The following is a 17,364-nucleotide window of genomic DNA, read 5'->3' on the forward strand; positions in this document are numbered from 1 at the left end:
GGAACGAATTCATAACACGAGTAAATTTCTGGAACGAATTCATAACACGAGTAAATTCTGTAATTCTTTTGTGAAATTTTTCGATCAAACTTTCTCGAACGAACCAATTTTAAAGAATACGAGAAACTTTCTCGAACAAATTTAGCATGATACAAGTAACTTACTGGAGTAACTATCTGGAACTTATACATAATACAGGTAAGTTTCTGGAAATATTTTTAATAATAACAAGTAACATTCTCGAATGAATCAATTACGTTAATCGAGGTATTTACCTCTAAAATTCAAAACATGATCTTTTCTATTTCACCCATCTGTTTTTCCATCTTTTATCACGATGTACTTTATAGTACTTTAAAGTACTATTTATTCTGCTTTTGCTTGAAGTGTTATGAAACATGGTTCGATCATGATATATATATATATATATGAATTGTTGTTTGTCCATTTAATCTATGCAGAACCACTGTTGTCGTACTACGAATCCATGCGATTCGCTGGAAAAAATTCTCACTACAAATTCGACGTGCAGCAGGAAAACCAAAACAGTGGAGTCGACCAATCTTCGGAGGATAACAACCCAATATTCGTGGGAAGCAACCACAACGCTGGATATTCCGAAAAGTTCTTAAATCGCTTCAAAAAGACTGACCCTCCTCTACTGCTGCTTCCGACGGCATCTCCTCTGGTTCAGTTGACCACGACTATCCCGAGAAGACGTCCTCAACCCCAAATCCAAGTACCCGTGGTATCCGATGATAACATTGGGGAAGAATCGTCATCGAACGGGATACCTTCGGGATACACTTTGTCGCAGAACAAAACTGGAGGTACGTCCTTTAGGAAAAGTCTCTTTGAAAGGAATATAAATTATACGGTTCATTCTTAAATTAAGGTAAAATACTTTAAACGATTATCTTACCTCTATGATTTCATAATTGGTGGAAATACAAAATTTGAACTTTACTGGGCCAAAACCAAAAAGAAAATGTTAATTGGTGAAATTTACTTTCCTCTTTCTCTCTCTCTCTCTATTTCTATTCAAATAAATTTTCCCCAAAACATAAGAATTAAAATTCACTAAAATATCAGGGATTAAAAATATTGATTTTCGACACTTTTTCATGCTAAAATATTCATATCTCGAAAGAAAGACACAGAAAGTCCGAAAAAGTGGCAAATGTCAAGTGTTTAAATATTTGATATCTCAAAAAATTTTCGTGCGAATTTTAGTGGAAAAATTTCTTTTGTAGTGTGAGGACAAATTATATCAATAGTTAATTTTTATTATGAGCCGTATACAAAATTTAATTTCTATAATTTCTCCAATTATGAATTTACTAGGTGATACTAACACAGCTTAATTTCCTTTTTGCTGATCATTTTTGTATTGCATTTTAGTTACACAATCAACCATAGAATTCCTATCTCTTTTCAGACATTCTTAGCTGTTTTCGACCGCTCCTCCAATTCATGACCAAATTGCACAATTTATTTTGTATATGATAACTGGTTACTTAAATAACGTATTTGAGAAGTTTCAAAAAAAAAAATTGGATAATAATTTAACACAGCGTTTCTCAACCTATGGTGCACGGGCCAGAGGTGGACCGCGGGCAGTCTTGATAAAATTATTCACCCGATGTAACTGATATTAGTTATATCCATATGTGTTCAAATAAAATAGAAGGCAGGAAATTGCGATTCTAAATACGGAATATCACTAAATTATAGTTATATTAATTCATATTTATGCTAAAATTGCTGAAGATTTCAGGAACAAAGGGTTGCTACAAACAGCAGTGAACCAAAATGTGTTTCACGAAAAAAATATTCAAATCTGATGACCATATTTTCTTAAGAAAGATAAAATTCGGTTAACTATGATCTTGAATGATAATCTGTAAAATACAGGACATCGCAAATTGTGATCAAAACATTACCAGAAGTAGACACAAACACCGTTCCTAATTAAAATTCCAAAAAAAAAAAAAAAAAAAAAAATTGAGGACAAAACGTTAAACCTGAAAAATAAAATGGAACAAAAAGAGGGATATGTCATCTAATAAATGTGAGATGAATATTTATAATTTTTACCATATAGACTAATTATCATAATATAATTTATATTATGAAAACGCTGTGTGCGTGCATGTATTCACGACGTTAGGAAATATTACAAATTCAAATAAATACCGTCGAAAAAGCGGGACAAATGTGTGAAAAAATCGGAACGACGAAAATTACAGGAATGTCCCGTAATGCGGGACGCAAGTAGTCCGTCAAATTTTTTCAGACATATTACTAGTCCTTGTTTTCACTGATAGTAAGTTGTTCTTCGAATTTGTTAACTTTCTAATTAATGTAAACTAATTAACTTCATTTAATTAAAATACTTAGTAATTATGATTGTGAGAAATCTCATGTATCACGTGACAAAAGAAATTTGAGGAAAAACTTTTCATTATTTTTAAAAAATTTATTTCTGTTGACGGTCATGGAAAAAAAAATTTCCAGATCGAAAATCAGGATAAAACTTCCAAAAATTTTGTTTCCGAAGTCATAAAAAATTAAATTCCTTTGCAAACAAATTTCGAAAAAGGCTATGGCTCTCTCTCTCATAAGACCTTTTAATTTCCAAAAATGTCACTTTCATACTGAAATTTGTATAAAAATTAATTTAAAAAAAATTAAACAAAGCGTTGTGCAAATGCAACGTCAGTCAAAAATGAGTTAAACACCCAGTGTTGCAACTGTTCGCGCTAAATGTTACCTTCTGATGCTTCTCGTGGCATAAATTTATAGCAGGGGCTCATAACCAATTTTAGCCGCGACTCAAAATCAACAACACGATCCAATTCGTGACCCATCAGTCTATTATTTTTATTCATTTTATAATGCTTGTTGAATTTGCCAGATGATTGTTTTGGAAATCAGTGAAACCAGTCAGTGGCATCCTTAATGGGGAGTCTGAAGGCCATAAGCCCAGAGCTCTGAATAAAACGGGGACCTCAAACTAATGAAAGCTTTCACTAGTTCTGAAATTATTTCTTTTATAAATTCTGAATTTTTATTAATTTTGAAAATGTTTCTCATTAATTTTCTGTTATTTATCGCATTTTATATTTTCTTCTATTTATCCCAATATTTTTTGTTATTTATCTCACTAATTTTTCTAATTTCTTTCATTAACTTTTTAATTATATCCTTCATTAATTTTTTACTCATCTTTTTCATTAATTTTGAAATTATTTTTCATCAATAGTTTTATTTACATATACTTCCCGTTTATAATTTCAAGTTCTCAAGTTCAAGTTGAATTCTGAATTTTCATTTTATTTTATTTTATTGTGTTCATATTTTTGCACAGATATTTTCAGCATTTTTCTGCGCATTCTTCAATAATATAAAGCTTTTAGATGCCAGTTCCCCCCCCCCCCAAAAAAAAATACATATATATAATCGTAACTCAAAAGAAGTCCTTAAAAAATGTCTAAGTCACAACCCATGCCACTGATCATTGTACTTCACTCACAGCTTGAAATACAGATGGCAGCACTAGATTGCGCTCTCAGAGTCTTAGGCACACAACACACATCCAGACTTTGCCACAAAGCCTGGCTGGAAGAGATCTCAGCAACGGGATAAGTCCGATGGTAGATTCTTGGCGTTCATTCATTCAGCCCATGCCACTGAAATCGCTAAGCACCTCTGGAACCAATATCGCAACAAATAAATTCATCACCGGAATGTGAGTGGATTCGTACGACACAGAGTTTAGCTCTGTGTCGTACGAATCGTCTATACTGAGGAGCACCTGTGACTCAAGTTTAGGTCTGCACCCACAGGTTAACCTTTGTTTTATTGAAAAATCATTAAACATTTCTAGTCACCACGAAAGATAGAAAATGCGTAATTTATTGATGATTCAATAGAACCTCTTGATAACGGACACCCATGGGATTAAAAATTCTGTCCGCTAACGGGCAGTGTCCGTGAATGAGGAGGTACGGTGTACAGTGGAACCTCGTTTATACGACTCTAACATTTATACAAGTTTATCTTCGATCGCTAATGGTTCGTATAAATTTTAATGTATATGTGTGTGTGTTAGTCTGGGATTACACTATATTCTTCTATAAAGCTGAAAAAAATTCAACCGATAAGCGTATCGGTTACATTCAAGCGAATGCAACCAATAGGCGTAAGGGTTATTTGTTAATTGGTTATTTTCAAAGTTTTGTAAAAGATCTTCTATCAAACTTCTATAGTGCATTCCCGGTTTTACTATAAAAGTGACGGTGGGTATGCATAAACACCAATCGTCTCGATAAAGAAAGTTTGATTAAATTACACTACATTTATCGGTGATACATAATTCCTAAAAAAAATTAAAAATGTATAATCTTTCTTCTTTTCCTTAAACCGATTAATCATTTTTACCCGTACATGATACGTGCACTCCACACACATTTTTCAATGGAAATTAAATTAAAATAATATATTGTAAAGAGAAAGAAGATAAAAACATTTTCAGTCTTGTAATGTTGGCTTTTTTCACTCGTTATCACAAACAAAACCAACACATTACCATTCGAATTCACCATCCTGGACCATAGATATGTTCAATCAATAAAGCAATCAACTGAACTACTCATCATATTTACCAATGCGAGCTAAGGATCAAACATAATCTCAATTGAATATGATAAATTCTACATTTATGAGCGAAAATGAATAAATTAGAGTTTGCGTGATTTTACTGTCCGCTAACGGAAAGTGAAAATACATTAAAGCCCTATTCCATGGGACTGGGGATCAGAAAAGTGTCCTTTAACGGGAGTGTCCGTTAGGGGAGGTTCCACTGCATAATGAAGGATCAATACAGCATTAAGTACTGTATTCTTGATTGTATTGAATGCCGCATCCGTGATCTCAATTGAAGAGTTTGTTAATCGTCCCGATTTACGTACCAGTGGCCAAATGCAACGAATTGTTCGATTTTCCTCTCAGAAATAACAATTTTTTTCTCAACGTAAATCTAAATCAGACCTTGAAATAACCTCCTTTAAGAGAAACACCGCATCGGTTTGTATTTTTTCAATGAATTCAGACCGAAGAGATTATCATTACTGCACATAAAATGGCCTTTGGTAATCCTTTTCGAACGCGTTTTCTCTTTATAAATTCTTTTCTTCAAACAGTTTTGTAACATTTTTTTTCACTATGCCTTCAGGTTGTTTGTTTTGTCGGATAAAAACAAAAGAGGAGGACTTATATACGCAGTAACTTTTCCTTATAATAAGTACAGAACAAAATGGAGCTTCAAATATGGAATGAACAAGAGGAGGCAAAATCTTTTTCGGTCATAAATCACTGATGAAATCCCTCAATCGTGACAAATAAATGTCGTATTAACCATGTTACATCGCCATTTTAAAATTTCAGAGCATTAATGTTATTCGTACCGTAACTGGGGTGACTTAGGTACAGATTTTGGGTATTTTTTATTTTTTGTATTATTTCCCTTATGAGAATTAACATTATTTTTACTAAAAGTTGCTCCATTAGAGAGAGAGAGGAGCGAGAAAGAAGTTTTTAATTATTTGTGTTATATATAACGCAAGGATAATTGTTTTAAAACATCCTCTAATGGACACCTCCGAACAAAGGTCACATTTTCTTGGAACCGAACGCGTCCCATAGACTTTACATGAACGGCCAACAGCAGACAAAGTCAACTTTGTTATTGGAGCCCATAGACTTTACAGGTAATCTCCGAACAACGGCCATTTTGGAAATGGAGTTGGAATGAAAATACGCATACCGTTATGAGAAAAGTTGTTTTGAAGCTGATTTTCAAGGAGCCCCCCCCCCCACTGTTCGGAGGGGGGGGGGGGGGGAATTAGGTTTTCTTTCTTTTTCCTGGGTGAAAATGCTGTATAATATTAAAGGTAGTGGAGAGGGGAAAAACGGGCCTCTTAAGTTATCAATAATTGTCCCGCCGCCCACTTAAGTGATCTGAAATAGCGCCCCAGGTCACTTGAGTGATCCGTAAATGTGCTGCAAGTTACTCAAGTGATCCGAGAATACGCCACTTAGTTCGATTTTGAAAATATTAGGCTTGAGATCGCGGACCACATCAGATGAATCTGATGGCCACATTTGGCCCGTGCATCATGGCGTTGAGCATGTATGGTCTAGTTCAGGCATCTGTGATGAAACGGATTGAAGCTCACGAGCACCACGGTGCTCCCTGAAGCACCCAGAATGCTCAATACTCGTGTCCAATTTCGTGCTCGCGAGCACTTGATCAATTTTATAACTAAACCCCTTTGCGTATACCATTTTCGTTCAAGGACTGAAATCACCATGATTTCATGCATTCGTATGCCAAACTCGCCGTCAGGGTGCTCTTCATTTGATGATGGGTACAGCTGTGCTCGCGAGTAGAAAAATGTTGAGGACCTCTGGTCTAGTTGATCGTTGGTGGATCGGAATAAAGAGCTATTTGGGGTTGCTGGTACACCGGATTGGTCCACACGGTTTTTCTTGTCAAGCCGTGTTTGCTTAGCACTGCAAGCCTGAATTTTAAGATGCCAAAATAGCTGTAGATCGATTAACGAGGTCGCAACTAGATATTTGGTCAAATGGGGCTATTACGCCCCTATTGGAGCCCCTTGAAATGTTAAAGGAGAGTTTTTGAGAGTGAAATTTGTACCCCAATCTGTTCCGGCACCCGAGCACTAGCCCGTCTGATCCCATCTAGTAGTGGCCCTCCGATTGGTCAATTATTACAAAATTAAGGTATCAATATAATCATATATTCTAATATAATAAATTATATAATTATCGTAATCAATTTCAGAACGAATTATCATTTTACATGTTATATAGATCGCAGATTTTAGTTTTTTTTTCAGAAATAAAATGACAATTCCCAATAACGGCCACTTCCCGATAGCGGCCGCATGTTCACGGTCCCGTAAGTGGCCGTTGTTGGGAGGTTTTACTGTATAATGGGGAAAAATGAATGAAAAGTTGTTCCTCAGTCAAACGAAACTCTCTATTTCTTCTTTTTCAGAGTGTTTTTCCAATGGATATATGTACGCCGAGGGTATGGCAATGCTGTCTCCAACAAAGTGCGAACACTGTTATTGTATCCGTGGTCAACAAATGTGCGTCCGCCCGAAATGTCACTTGAACATTAACGGGTGCGTTGCCATGTATCAGAGTGGATTCACTTGCTGCCCGTCACATTACGAGTGTGGTAAGTCTTTCTGAAACCAAAAAATTGCATGTGCCAAAGCCCGAAGTGCGGCCAATTCACGAAATCGCTAGCCACTTCGCGGAATAGCTGGAGAATCCCTCCCCGAAGTTCGATGTTCTTCGATCTAAGACGGTCCTACAGGTGCCAAACCATTTTTTTAATCGCTAAACGTGTGATACATGGCCATGTATAGTAGCTGCATTGGATTGGCTCGATGTGGCAAGAGAAAAAAAAAGTGAAATTCGAGTGAGTCCGATTTTGAAAAAAAAAAAAAAAAATTATTAACGCATCGTGATTGCGATATGATGGGTTGCCATAGCTAACGTGAATATAATTATTATGAAAAAATACGCCAAATGGCGATGATGCAACTACACACCTCTGTCCCGCCCTTAAAGGTATTCTGGTAACTTTCGTAAATCAGACGATGCAGTCCTGCCCAGTAAGATACTTGGAAAGGCAAAACGGAAACAAATTCCGAGTCGAGTGCCAATGAGGTCTGATTCGAGGGGTGGTGTAAACCTTCTTAAAACCCCGTCGTTGGGTTTTTGCTAAAGATAAAAATCGATAGCCTGATAAACTTCGCGGTAGGTTCACTACACATACACACACATTCCAACATGTACCAATTCGTTACAAGTTCCGCAGAGAAATATGGAACTTGCAGGAACTTATCGGGCAGAAGTGGTGCATGTGGTTAAGTAGAAGCAGCCTTCTGCCACAAGAGCTTAGCACGGCAAAACGGCAATACCAAACTAGTTAAAAAAATTAACAGTGCACACGAGCTCCAAAGAAAGATTGAGAGATTCGTTGCCTTTGTAGTCTAGTGCGTTCATCCGGAAAGTGAAAGGACGTGGGTTCGATTCCCCGCAAAAAGGCAGTTTGATTTCCTCTCTTTCCAAAATTCATCTTTGCAACAGCCAGTTGTTAAAAACCTTCGTAAATGAACCTCTTTCTCTTCCTGACCCCGAATCACTCCTTTTCTTTTCAGACTTTGGCCAGGGATCTCCAGCCACATCGCGAACTGTCTGGCCAAAACCCGAAATTCGGACATTAGCCGGGTCAATTTACAACGAAATACGGCCAATTCGCGGGCTGGCTGAGTTCGGGCTTTGACAGTAAGTGCCATTATGTACCAGAAATACTTGGTTTCTTTCGTAAAAAGATGTTGATAATACGCTGAAAAAATTCAGAATTGGTGGAACTTAGCCAAATGTTAATGATCGACGTCTCATATTAATCACTGTTTCTTAAGTTTTCGTAATATAGTAACGTCATTACAACTTAAAGTATACACTTGGTCAAGCCGTGTTGTGTGCACTCAGTTGTGCTTCCAGCTGCACAGGAAAAGATCGTGAAGGTTGTAACTGAAACATGTGCCTGGATTTGCACAGTCAGTGCCTCTTTTCTCGCAACATTCAAAAGGGATAAGATTTCTCTGATTCTGCAAAAGACAAATCGTTATAGCTTGGGGTGCTTAAGCAAAAGTATTTAAAAAAGCAACGTTTTTTCTTTGAAAAGTTCAAAGAAAAAACTTTTTCAAAACATAAGAGCGTTACTGAATCATCGTCGACAAGGATTGGGACAGCTACGCATTGTCAGATTTCCCTTTAGGCTAGACAGGCTGTAGACTAGAGCCTTCCCAGAATCTGCCACGAAGTCCAGAGGCAAAGTTGTAGCGTTCATTCAGCCAGAGCCTCGAAATCTGCAGATGGCCTTAAAAATCTCAAATTGGTATTTTTTGGAGAAATTTCTCAAACATGAAATTTTAACACTCATTGAAGTAGGAATTTTAGAATTTTCGTATCTCACATTATAAAATCTTTAAAATGCTTTAGATACGTATGACGTCCATAAAAATGATCACATATTATATATTTAACTCAAAAAACACCAATGATTTGTCGTTGACAAAGAACAGGTGGAGTTGGATATATAGCAGGCCCGATTACTTTCAATGTCTTAAGTTTCCATCAAATCTAAATCCGGCCCTGCAGCCCTGCCTCATTGATGGCAGAGGCCAATGAAGACTTTTTCGTCCTATTCACAGAGTCGAACGGAAGTTAGTGAGGGATGTAATGCGTAAATTCAATCAGTATAATTACGCTGACATGTCTGCGGGTCTAGGTCAATTTGTCGCGCTCAACTTGTCGCGGGACAATTCGTCGTCGTACAAACTCGTCGCGGTACAAATTTGTCGCACACTAATTTCGTCGCGACAAATTTGAATTGCTTTAAAATTCATATGTTTGTTGTGATCTTATAAATAAGGTAGTTGCTTTAGGCGTAAAAAATAGAACTAATTTTTTTTCTCATTTATTGGAAATGTTCCCCCCACTTCCATCTGTTTTAATTTTCAACAAATGAAGAATGAAAGTATTCATTGAAGTCATCGAGGGACATTGGAACATACACCAAGAGAGAGATAATAAATTGGGATCCAATAAATTTTTGAAATTTAATTTTTACCATACAAGCCGCATTTCTGTCGGGATTTCCATTTCTCGCAATGAGGGGCGTTGAAGAGCTCACCCAAATAATAAATTCAGATCAAATAAATTTTGAAAACTTAGTTTCCATCGTGTAGGCCGCGCTTCCCGCTTTCTGTAGGGATTTCCATTTCTTGCAGCGAGGGGCGTTGGGGGGTGCACATCGAGATAATAAATTGCGATCAAAGTGGCCCCCCGGCACGATTTCCGTAATTCATTATTGAATGTATCAATGCAGAGAATATATCTTTAAGGAATTTTTTATGACAATGTATCTAAGTTTTATGTGTAACAGCTGCGAAAAGTCTTATTTACAAATTATTTTTTTTTTACAATGCAATGTACATTTCAAATCACTTTGTATTATCACACCGAAATAATATTCAAACACTCCGACCACATGCACCAGAAACTGGGGGCTGGTGCCATTTGAGCCCCCCCCCCCAACTCTAATAACTCATGAATATACAATGCAATGCACAATTTCGCACTCCTGAGTACGGGTTTGAGTCCCTTATAAACGGAATGAATGGCGATTTTCAGCCCCCCCCCCCAATGTTTCCTCCATGTCGGCACCTTTGACTGTCCAAGGATGCCGGAAGTTCTGGAACTTGTGGGTCCTTGTCTTGATCTTGAAGTAGGAAATTTTGATTTCTGAATCATTTCTCTTGCAGAATAAAGTTCCATAAAGTACTCTGGGCACCAACAGCATCTCTGTCTCTGACGCCACTGCAAATGTGACGATATTTTTTTAGAAGATTTTGGAACTGCTTACAAGACATTTTTCATACTTCTCTCAAAATTATCTTCGATATATTTTTAAATTAATTACCAGTTTTCGTTCGTTCGAGGGTGTTTAATAACACACAAGGTTTTTTTGCACTATCTACCCTTAAAAGCGTTAACGAAGTTGCCGTGAAGCAACTTTCTGCATAACACACAAAAGTGTAATGCGATAAACTACTTTACCGGTTGAAATAACTAACTCTGAATTATACTGAATAACTATCAATTACTATTTACTGAATTTTACTCATGAGGTAATTAATTGTGATTATTTTGTTGTGAGTAAACACTCATAAATGCATTTTATGGTGGTAGTAACGATGACAATTCAGAAGAGACGCCAACAGCATAAATTTGGCTGAGCCTGATGAAAATGCTGCCTCTCGATATAACGACAATTTCTCTACGTCGATATTTTTTCTCGGTTCGCACACTATCGTTATCGTATTGAGGTTTCACGATCGGATTCTAAACTGCTCTTGACGAGTGTAAATTATTGAAAGGCTAGTAGAGAGAGAGAAGAAGATTATATATTTTTTTAAACTGACACGAGACTAACTCTTAAAAGAGACTGATGCGTGAATAGATCTCAAGAACACCAAAGCAGTATTGGGAAGGTGGTGCTTTTATTGATTTTAATAGGCTCTATATTGCTGGAATGTAAAAAAGAACTAGGAAATATCCAGTCTTAAAAACGAACCTTCTTACTAACAGGCGTTATTTTATTGTATGTTTGGGACATCTTGATAACACACACATATCTTATCTGATTCTTCAAAGCCTTTCTGTTATAATTAATTTTCATAAAAGCGTCATCAATCATTTCAAAGATAAAATCCTCTCTCCCCTATTGACTATGAATAGTAATAAGTTTTTTTCTTTTTGATGATTGCTTTTCTATTTGATTTTCTAAATTCCCAACAGATCTTTCAGTGGTGAATTCAGATGGCTCCCAAACTTTTGCTGGTATCGAGGATGCTGTAAGAGTGCCCGACGAAGAAAAGGGTAAGTATTTTCCTTTCTTATTAAAGGCTGCTTGAAAGTCAACACAGAATCTCCGGTAATAGTCAATTTGATATTTGCTCTGTCCGAATAGAGAAAAGGTTTCGGTCACGTTCATTTTTAACTCGCATGCCGAGCCTTAACCCTTTGAGAGGCGCTTCTTATTTTCTACAATATTTAATAAAATTACTTTGGCAAACATAATGTCTTGGCCTCGTGGATACGAAATATGGTGAGAATTTTTTTTTTTGCATCCCTTAGAAAGGAGGTGGTTGGTGGTTTGGGGGCGTAGCCACCTCCACTGCATAACATGATATTGACGAACTTTCAAGATGTCAGTTTTACATCAAAGAGATTAATATAATAATGATTATTATCATTTCATAGGTAAATATAAATGAAAAATGAAAATTTTCAAAATCGTTTAGGCTATTAAAAATATAATGACAAATCTAGTAAAATGAAATAGTAATATATAACATATAATTTAGTAATAAAGTATCTATAGTACTTATTCTGATTCCATTTCGTGCGGTTTTGTATCAACCAATACTGAATGTAAAAAAAAATCATAAAGTATAAAACACACACATACACATTATCTAGGATTATTCAATAAGAATTTGTATGCAATATTTTATCATATATATATATACATGTTGTTTTTAATTTTTGTGATTGTATTTTTAATTGGCTGTATTTTAGTAATATGACATCCATACTTGTTATGGGCATCTTTTTTCTCAGCCACCTCGTTGGACATTTTGTCTGTTGTGGCCTTGTATAAAATTCAATCATTTTATCATACATTATATCATCTATCTTATTTATCACCATTAGTATAGCATCGATTATCCGAATACCGATTAACCGAAACATCGGTTAACCGAAAGCAAAGCGTTTCAGTCGGCAAATTCAAGTTTGCGCACCATGTAAAACTTCCCCTAGCAGTCGCTGGTATTTTTAGTAAAGCAAATGAAAATTTTGGACTTCTTTTTTCCTAAACTGAAGGCCTACTCCCTAATGGCCACTTTAACCTTGTTAAACTAGGCTGTGTTATTTGTAAGGCGTAATACAAAATACATGCAGTTTTGTGTTTAATATCACTGTTTCTTTGTTTCATATGGCTCTTATGACGCTGGTACGATTTTTTTCCATTAATGATCGGTTATCCGAACACTCACAGTTCCTAATTGTTTCGGATAATCGATGCTCTTATATTATGTATCTTACTTATTGTAATAAATACGTATTGCAACTTGTGTTTAAAGGAAGTTGAAATCAAAATTAAAATTGGCAAATTATGAAAAAGCAAAAAAAAACAAAAAAAAAACAAAAACTGATAGCAAAATTGATGATGACAAGAAATATAATTTGAATGCAAAATAGTGAAGCAATGGATTTTTGTAGAATATCAAAATTATCAAAGACAGTGCCTCAGCTCTCACGAGGGGGAACACCCCGACACTGGATGAAGGCAGAACGTTTCTGAGAGTACTTTAAACATATGCCTAAGGAAGCACTAGAAACCCCCCCCCCCCGACGTTCTGCTATTGTACCATAAAAGTCCATAATTATAAAGATCCAAACGAATATAAAATATTTAATACCAATTTTGTTAATGCCAGGAAAATATTGGTGTGTTTCGGAAACATTACTTAATTTTGCAATTAAAACTTTTTGGCACATTTCACTTGCATATATTTATCCAGATCAAGAAGAATCAACAAATAGAATTATTTTTACCGCAATTGAATTATTACCACAGATCCAGAAGAATCACCAAATCGAATTATTTTCACAGATGGTTCCAAGACCGTGGATGGCGTAGGAGCAGCCTACATCAGTATCTACATGGGTGGAGTAACGGACAAATGGAACAGTCGATTGCTCAATAACAACACTCTATTCCAAGCAGAGTTATACGCAATCTGGATGGCCGGTCACTTAATGCAAAATATTTTGCAGAAAAACTATAAAGACCGACAGCGTGTCTAGTATGCATGCAATACGTGACGTAGAATCCCCTCATAGCCTAGTGCATGGCATTAGAAAAATACTGGTGGGCAACAAGAAGATTACAATACGTTGGGTAAAAGCTCATGTAGGCATTGAGGGGAATGAAATGGCGAATAAATTCGCAAAAGAGGCTACAAAACATCAACATGAAAACCACCTAATGGAATTACCGGCATCCTACATTAAAAATCTGCTCTCGCAAGAAAGGTCAGAGAAATGACAACACCATTGTCAAATATGCACAACTGGAAGAAAGGTCTTCGACGTAATACCAAAAGTGGGAAAAATGAAAGAAGTCATGCCGAGAGAAATAGTAATGTTCCTTACAAAACACGGTCCATTCGGTGAATCAAAGGTTCAAAATCAGCCATACCAACACGTGTACATGCGACAATTCGGGAAGCGTGATACACTATGTGACACAGCGTGAGTACACAAAGGGGTACCATTTAGAATCACCACCAAACGGACGAGAGATCTTATGGAAACGGAAAATTATTTTACAAAGATCTGCAACGAGGAAACTACAACAAGTCTTGGGCTATCTGATAAATAATAAAGAAACTATTTTGATAATAACTGGGAGCAGTGAACAATCCACTAGTGATTTGGAAGCAGAATCTAAATTGAAGCAGACTCAAGTTAAATGGGCCAACTTAGGCTCCTACACCATAATATATCAATCGTCTGGAATCAAGGACATCTGTGTAAGAGCAATTTTTGAAAGTAAGAATTAATGTCCTCACGCACACCATATTTTAAAAACAACGCACTCAGCGACCCTGTCGCAAACAATCGGAAGAGTAGTACTAATGTTTTAGTATGTACACTGACATATTGCATATTCTGTAAAAAAGAAAGGGAAGCAAACTGCTCAGCACTGTGGACGGAGGCTTTGTTTCCTCGTTTCCCGTCACAGTGGAGGCGTTGTATGTATTTTGTATGTATTGAGCATTTAGATCATTCGAATCTTCCACCCCAACATGCCAACTTCATCTTCTTACTTGCCACACAAGTCTTTTCCTCACTTCTTTTGAAATCCCAAGCTGCTGTCTCCAGTCCTTATGTGCCACTGGGCAAACGTGCAATATTTCTCCCTGGTCATTGGATTCAGCCATCCATTTTTAGTCAAATGGCTTGTACGTTTCATCGACTTGATAGCTGTCTTCATGGGGAGAACGACGCGAGTGATTTGATACTTACGAGCACGGGGCAAGCGGGGCACTACTATTAATCTTTGCTAACTTTTCCGACACAGCCCTGCCTCTTTTGAGGTAACGGAAGTAAGTTGTTTTGCATCAGTCCGGCGTTGTGAGCGGTTCTGTCTATCTATGCATATATTTATATCTTACTTATCTTTACAAACTCTGAAATTTCTAAAACATGTGACGCCCTTCTGATAAGAACACCGTAACATTTTACAAGTGCTACACATAGTAATTGTTCAGTGGCTTCTCTTTGCTACTACGAAAGGCGGAAAGGCGCACCAATATAATACACACTTTACTGGTACGTGAATGTTATGTTTTGTCTCTTTCTTCAGAGAAAAACAAGGATACCAACCTTCCCAAAAAATACAGGGTTCAGTCTCCTCACTTGCAAGCATATCATAGGACACCTTAGTATAAGGTGTAATATGAAAAAGAAAAACAAGAAAATGTCATTATAATCAAATTATAACTCTGAGTGGGTGGCATTTATTCATGAAACCAACTAAAAACTTTGGAAAAAAAAAAAGCCGAAATTACCAGTAGAGTTTTTCTTGGTTTAGGATTTTAGGATTTATGATTATATTAAGCATTGATACAAATTGTGTCATGATAAATGAATAATTAACAAAGTAGTTTTTTCTCGTACTTTGGTGCTGCCAAAGTCAAAATTCTTATGGAGAGAAACTAAAAGATAAACTGTGGTATACAGACATTTTTTGGTTCAATGAAAAAAACGAACCATTTCACTTGGTTGCTAAGGGCCGTTCAAGTATGACATCAGAAAATATTTTTAGCCATTTTTTACCCCTTTACCCCCCCTTCCCCCGTTGTCAGCAAAATTTCGTCATCTCTGCCCACTACCTTTCAACTCGTCAGAGACGAATGCGGGGCGGGGGAGAACGAACCCCCTCTGCCTACCCCCAGGCGATCAAAAATTTATTTTTTTAATGCAAAAAATATTTTTTTCATATTAAAAATTTTTGAATTTTCCGAAGAAAATACCTTTATATATCACTTTTAATCAATTTCTAATTTCAATGCTATCTTAAGGCTAAGAACTCAAAATTTCTAATTAAGATATTCATTGCTTAGGGTTTACCCACCCTTCAAGCCATGTACGGTAAACCCTTGGCCCGCGGACCAAATGTGTCCTTGGGGGTTAGCTGATGTGGTCTATCCCTCTAACATAATTTTGTAAAAATGAAGTAAGTGGCACATCTATACAGATCGCTTAAGTGACCCGTGGCACATCCACAGATGAATTAGGTGAACCGACATAGTTCCAGACAGGGCCGCAACTAGGGGGGGTGCAGGCGGATCTGGTGCCACGGGTGCTGTACTAGAGGGGGCGCAAATTTCACTCTTTAATCTCTCCTTCAACATTATGAGGGGGCGCCGAGATGCATGCTTGCCCCGGCTGACCAAGCATCTAGTTGCGGCCCTGGTTCCAGAACACTTAAGTGATCCGTGGCACATTTAGAGATCCCTTGAGTGGCGTGTGGCACAGTTTTAGAGCTGGCCCCCAGTGTGGTTCCACATCACTCAAGTAATCCGCGACACATTCCCAGATTACTTAAGTGATTTGCAGCACAGTTCCAGATTCCAGAGCACTCATGTGGCCCGCGACATATTTCTGGGGCACGTAAGTAGCTCAGACACATTCCCAGATCACTAGCAGAATCCGCGGTACATTTAGAGTTCATTAAAGTGACTCTACACCGGATTTATTCATAGGGCGAATGCTAGTTCAGTTGCCGACAAACTAAGAAAAGGTTTTTCTCGTTTCTGGCGCACCCAGTAAAGGTGTCATTAAGAATATTTCATATTTTTATAGAGGGTGGTTGATGACGTAAGTATTATTCAACCCCCTCCTTGTCATCAAAAATCAGCAAATCGAAAACTTTCCCCCCGATGTTCACGTAATACTTGAATGACCCCTAATGACTCGTTCAGAAAAATCACCAACGAAAAAAGCAAATACAAGGAAAGTGCAAAACTCCTAAAGAGGAGTTGCCCATGGAGTTATTCCTAAAGATGAGATTTTCCTTGTATTTACCTTTTTCGTTGGTGATTTTTCTGAGTATTTATTAGACAAAGTTTATCTACTCTTCCATAATGACTCATTAATGAAACCACAGTACTTGACTAAATCTTTTCTTGATAGTGAGTGAGGGATAGTGCTTTCTTTTAAAGCGTTCACCTGAACTATAGAGATCAATAATTTGCTTCCAGCAATTCCATTGCTTGCAATTGAGGACACTTCAATCATCGATAACACGTGTCTCTTCGCAACAACGACTCCGAGTATATGATTATTATTATTATTATTATTATGTGGTGTAGGATTGGCAGAAAATCCTTTTTTTTTGTCTTTTGTCTCGCATGGGCAGCCTAAACCCCGTGAATCGAACCCTGCTTATAGTAGGGACAACAGATATGTTCTCATCCATCGGTAATTTATTTTTCCACAGATTCCAAGAATATGCATGTTACCACTGCGCGTGTATAATATGAACTTTTGTTCATGTAAACTGTATATAATAATAGCTGATATCAGTAATAACTGTAATTGAGACAAAGAAAGAAA

At 36.9% G+C, this 17,364-nt stretch overlaps 1 protein-coding gene across 1 annotated transcript in view; it reads left to right on the forward strand.

Annotated features, from left to right (window-relative positions):
- Nucleotides 1-17,364, forward strand: part of LOC149070541 (uncharacterized) — a 46,760-nt gene that overhangs the window by 19,897 nt on the left and 9,499 nt on the right. Inside the window, exons 4-6 of the mRNA XM_089249097.1 lie at nucleotides 462-830; nucleotides 7,085-7,270; nucleotides 11,470-11,550. Coding sequence (XP_089105223.1) covers nucleotides 462-830; nucleotides 7,085-7,270; nucleotides 11,470-11,550 — 636 coding nt within the window. The remainder of the gene's footprint in view (nucleotides 1-461; nucleotides 831-7,084; nucleotides 7,271-11,469; nucleotides 11,551-17,364) is intronic.

This window comes from Pholcus phalangioides, unplaced genomic scaffold, assembly GCF_987345545.1.
Source record: "Pholcus phalangioides strain wild (caught in Gottingen) unplaced genomic scaffold, Ppha-v1.0 ptg000021l_1, whole genome shotgun sequence".
In the NCBI taxonomy this organism is placed as follows: Eukaryota; Metazoa; Arthropoda; class Arachnida; order Araneae; family Pholcidae; genus Pholcus; species Pholcus phalangioides.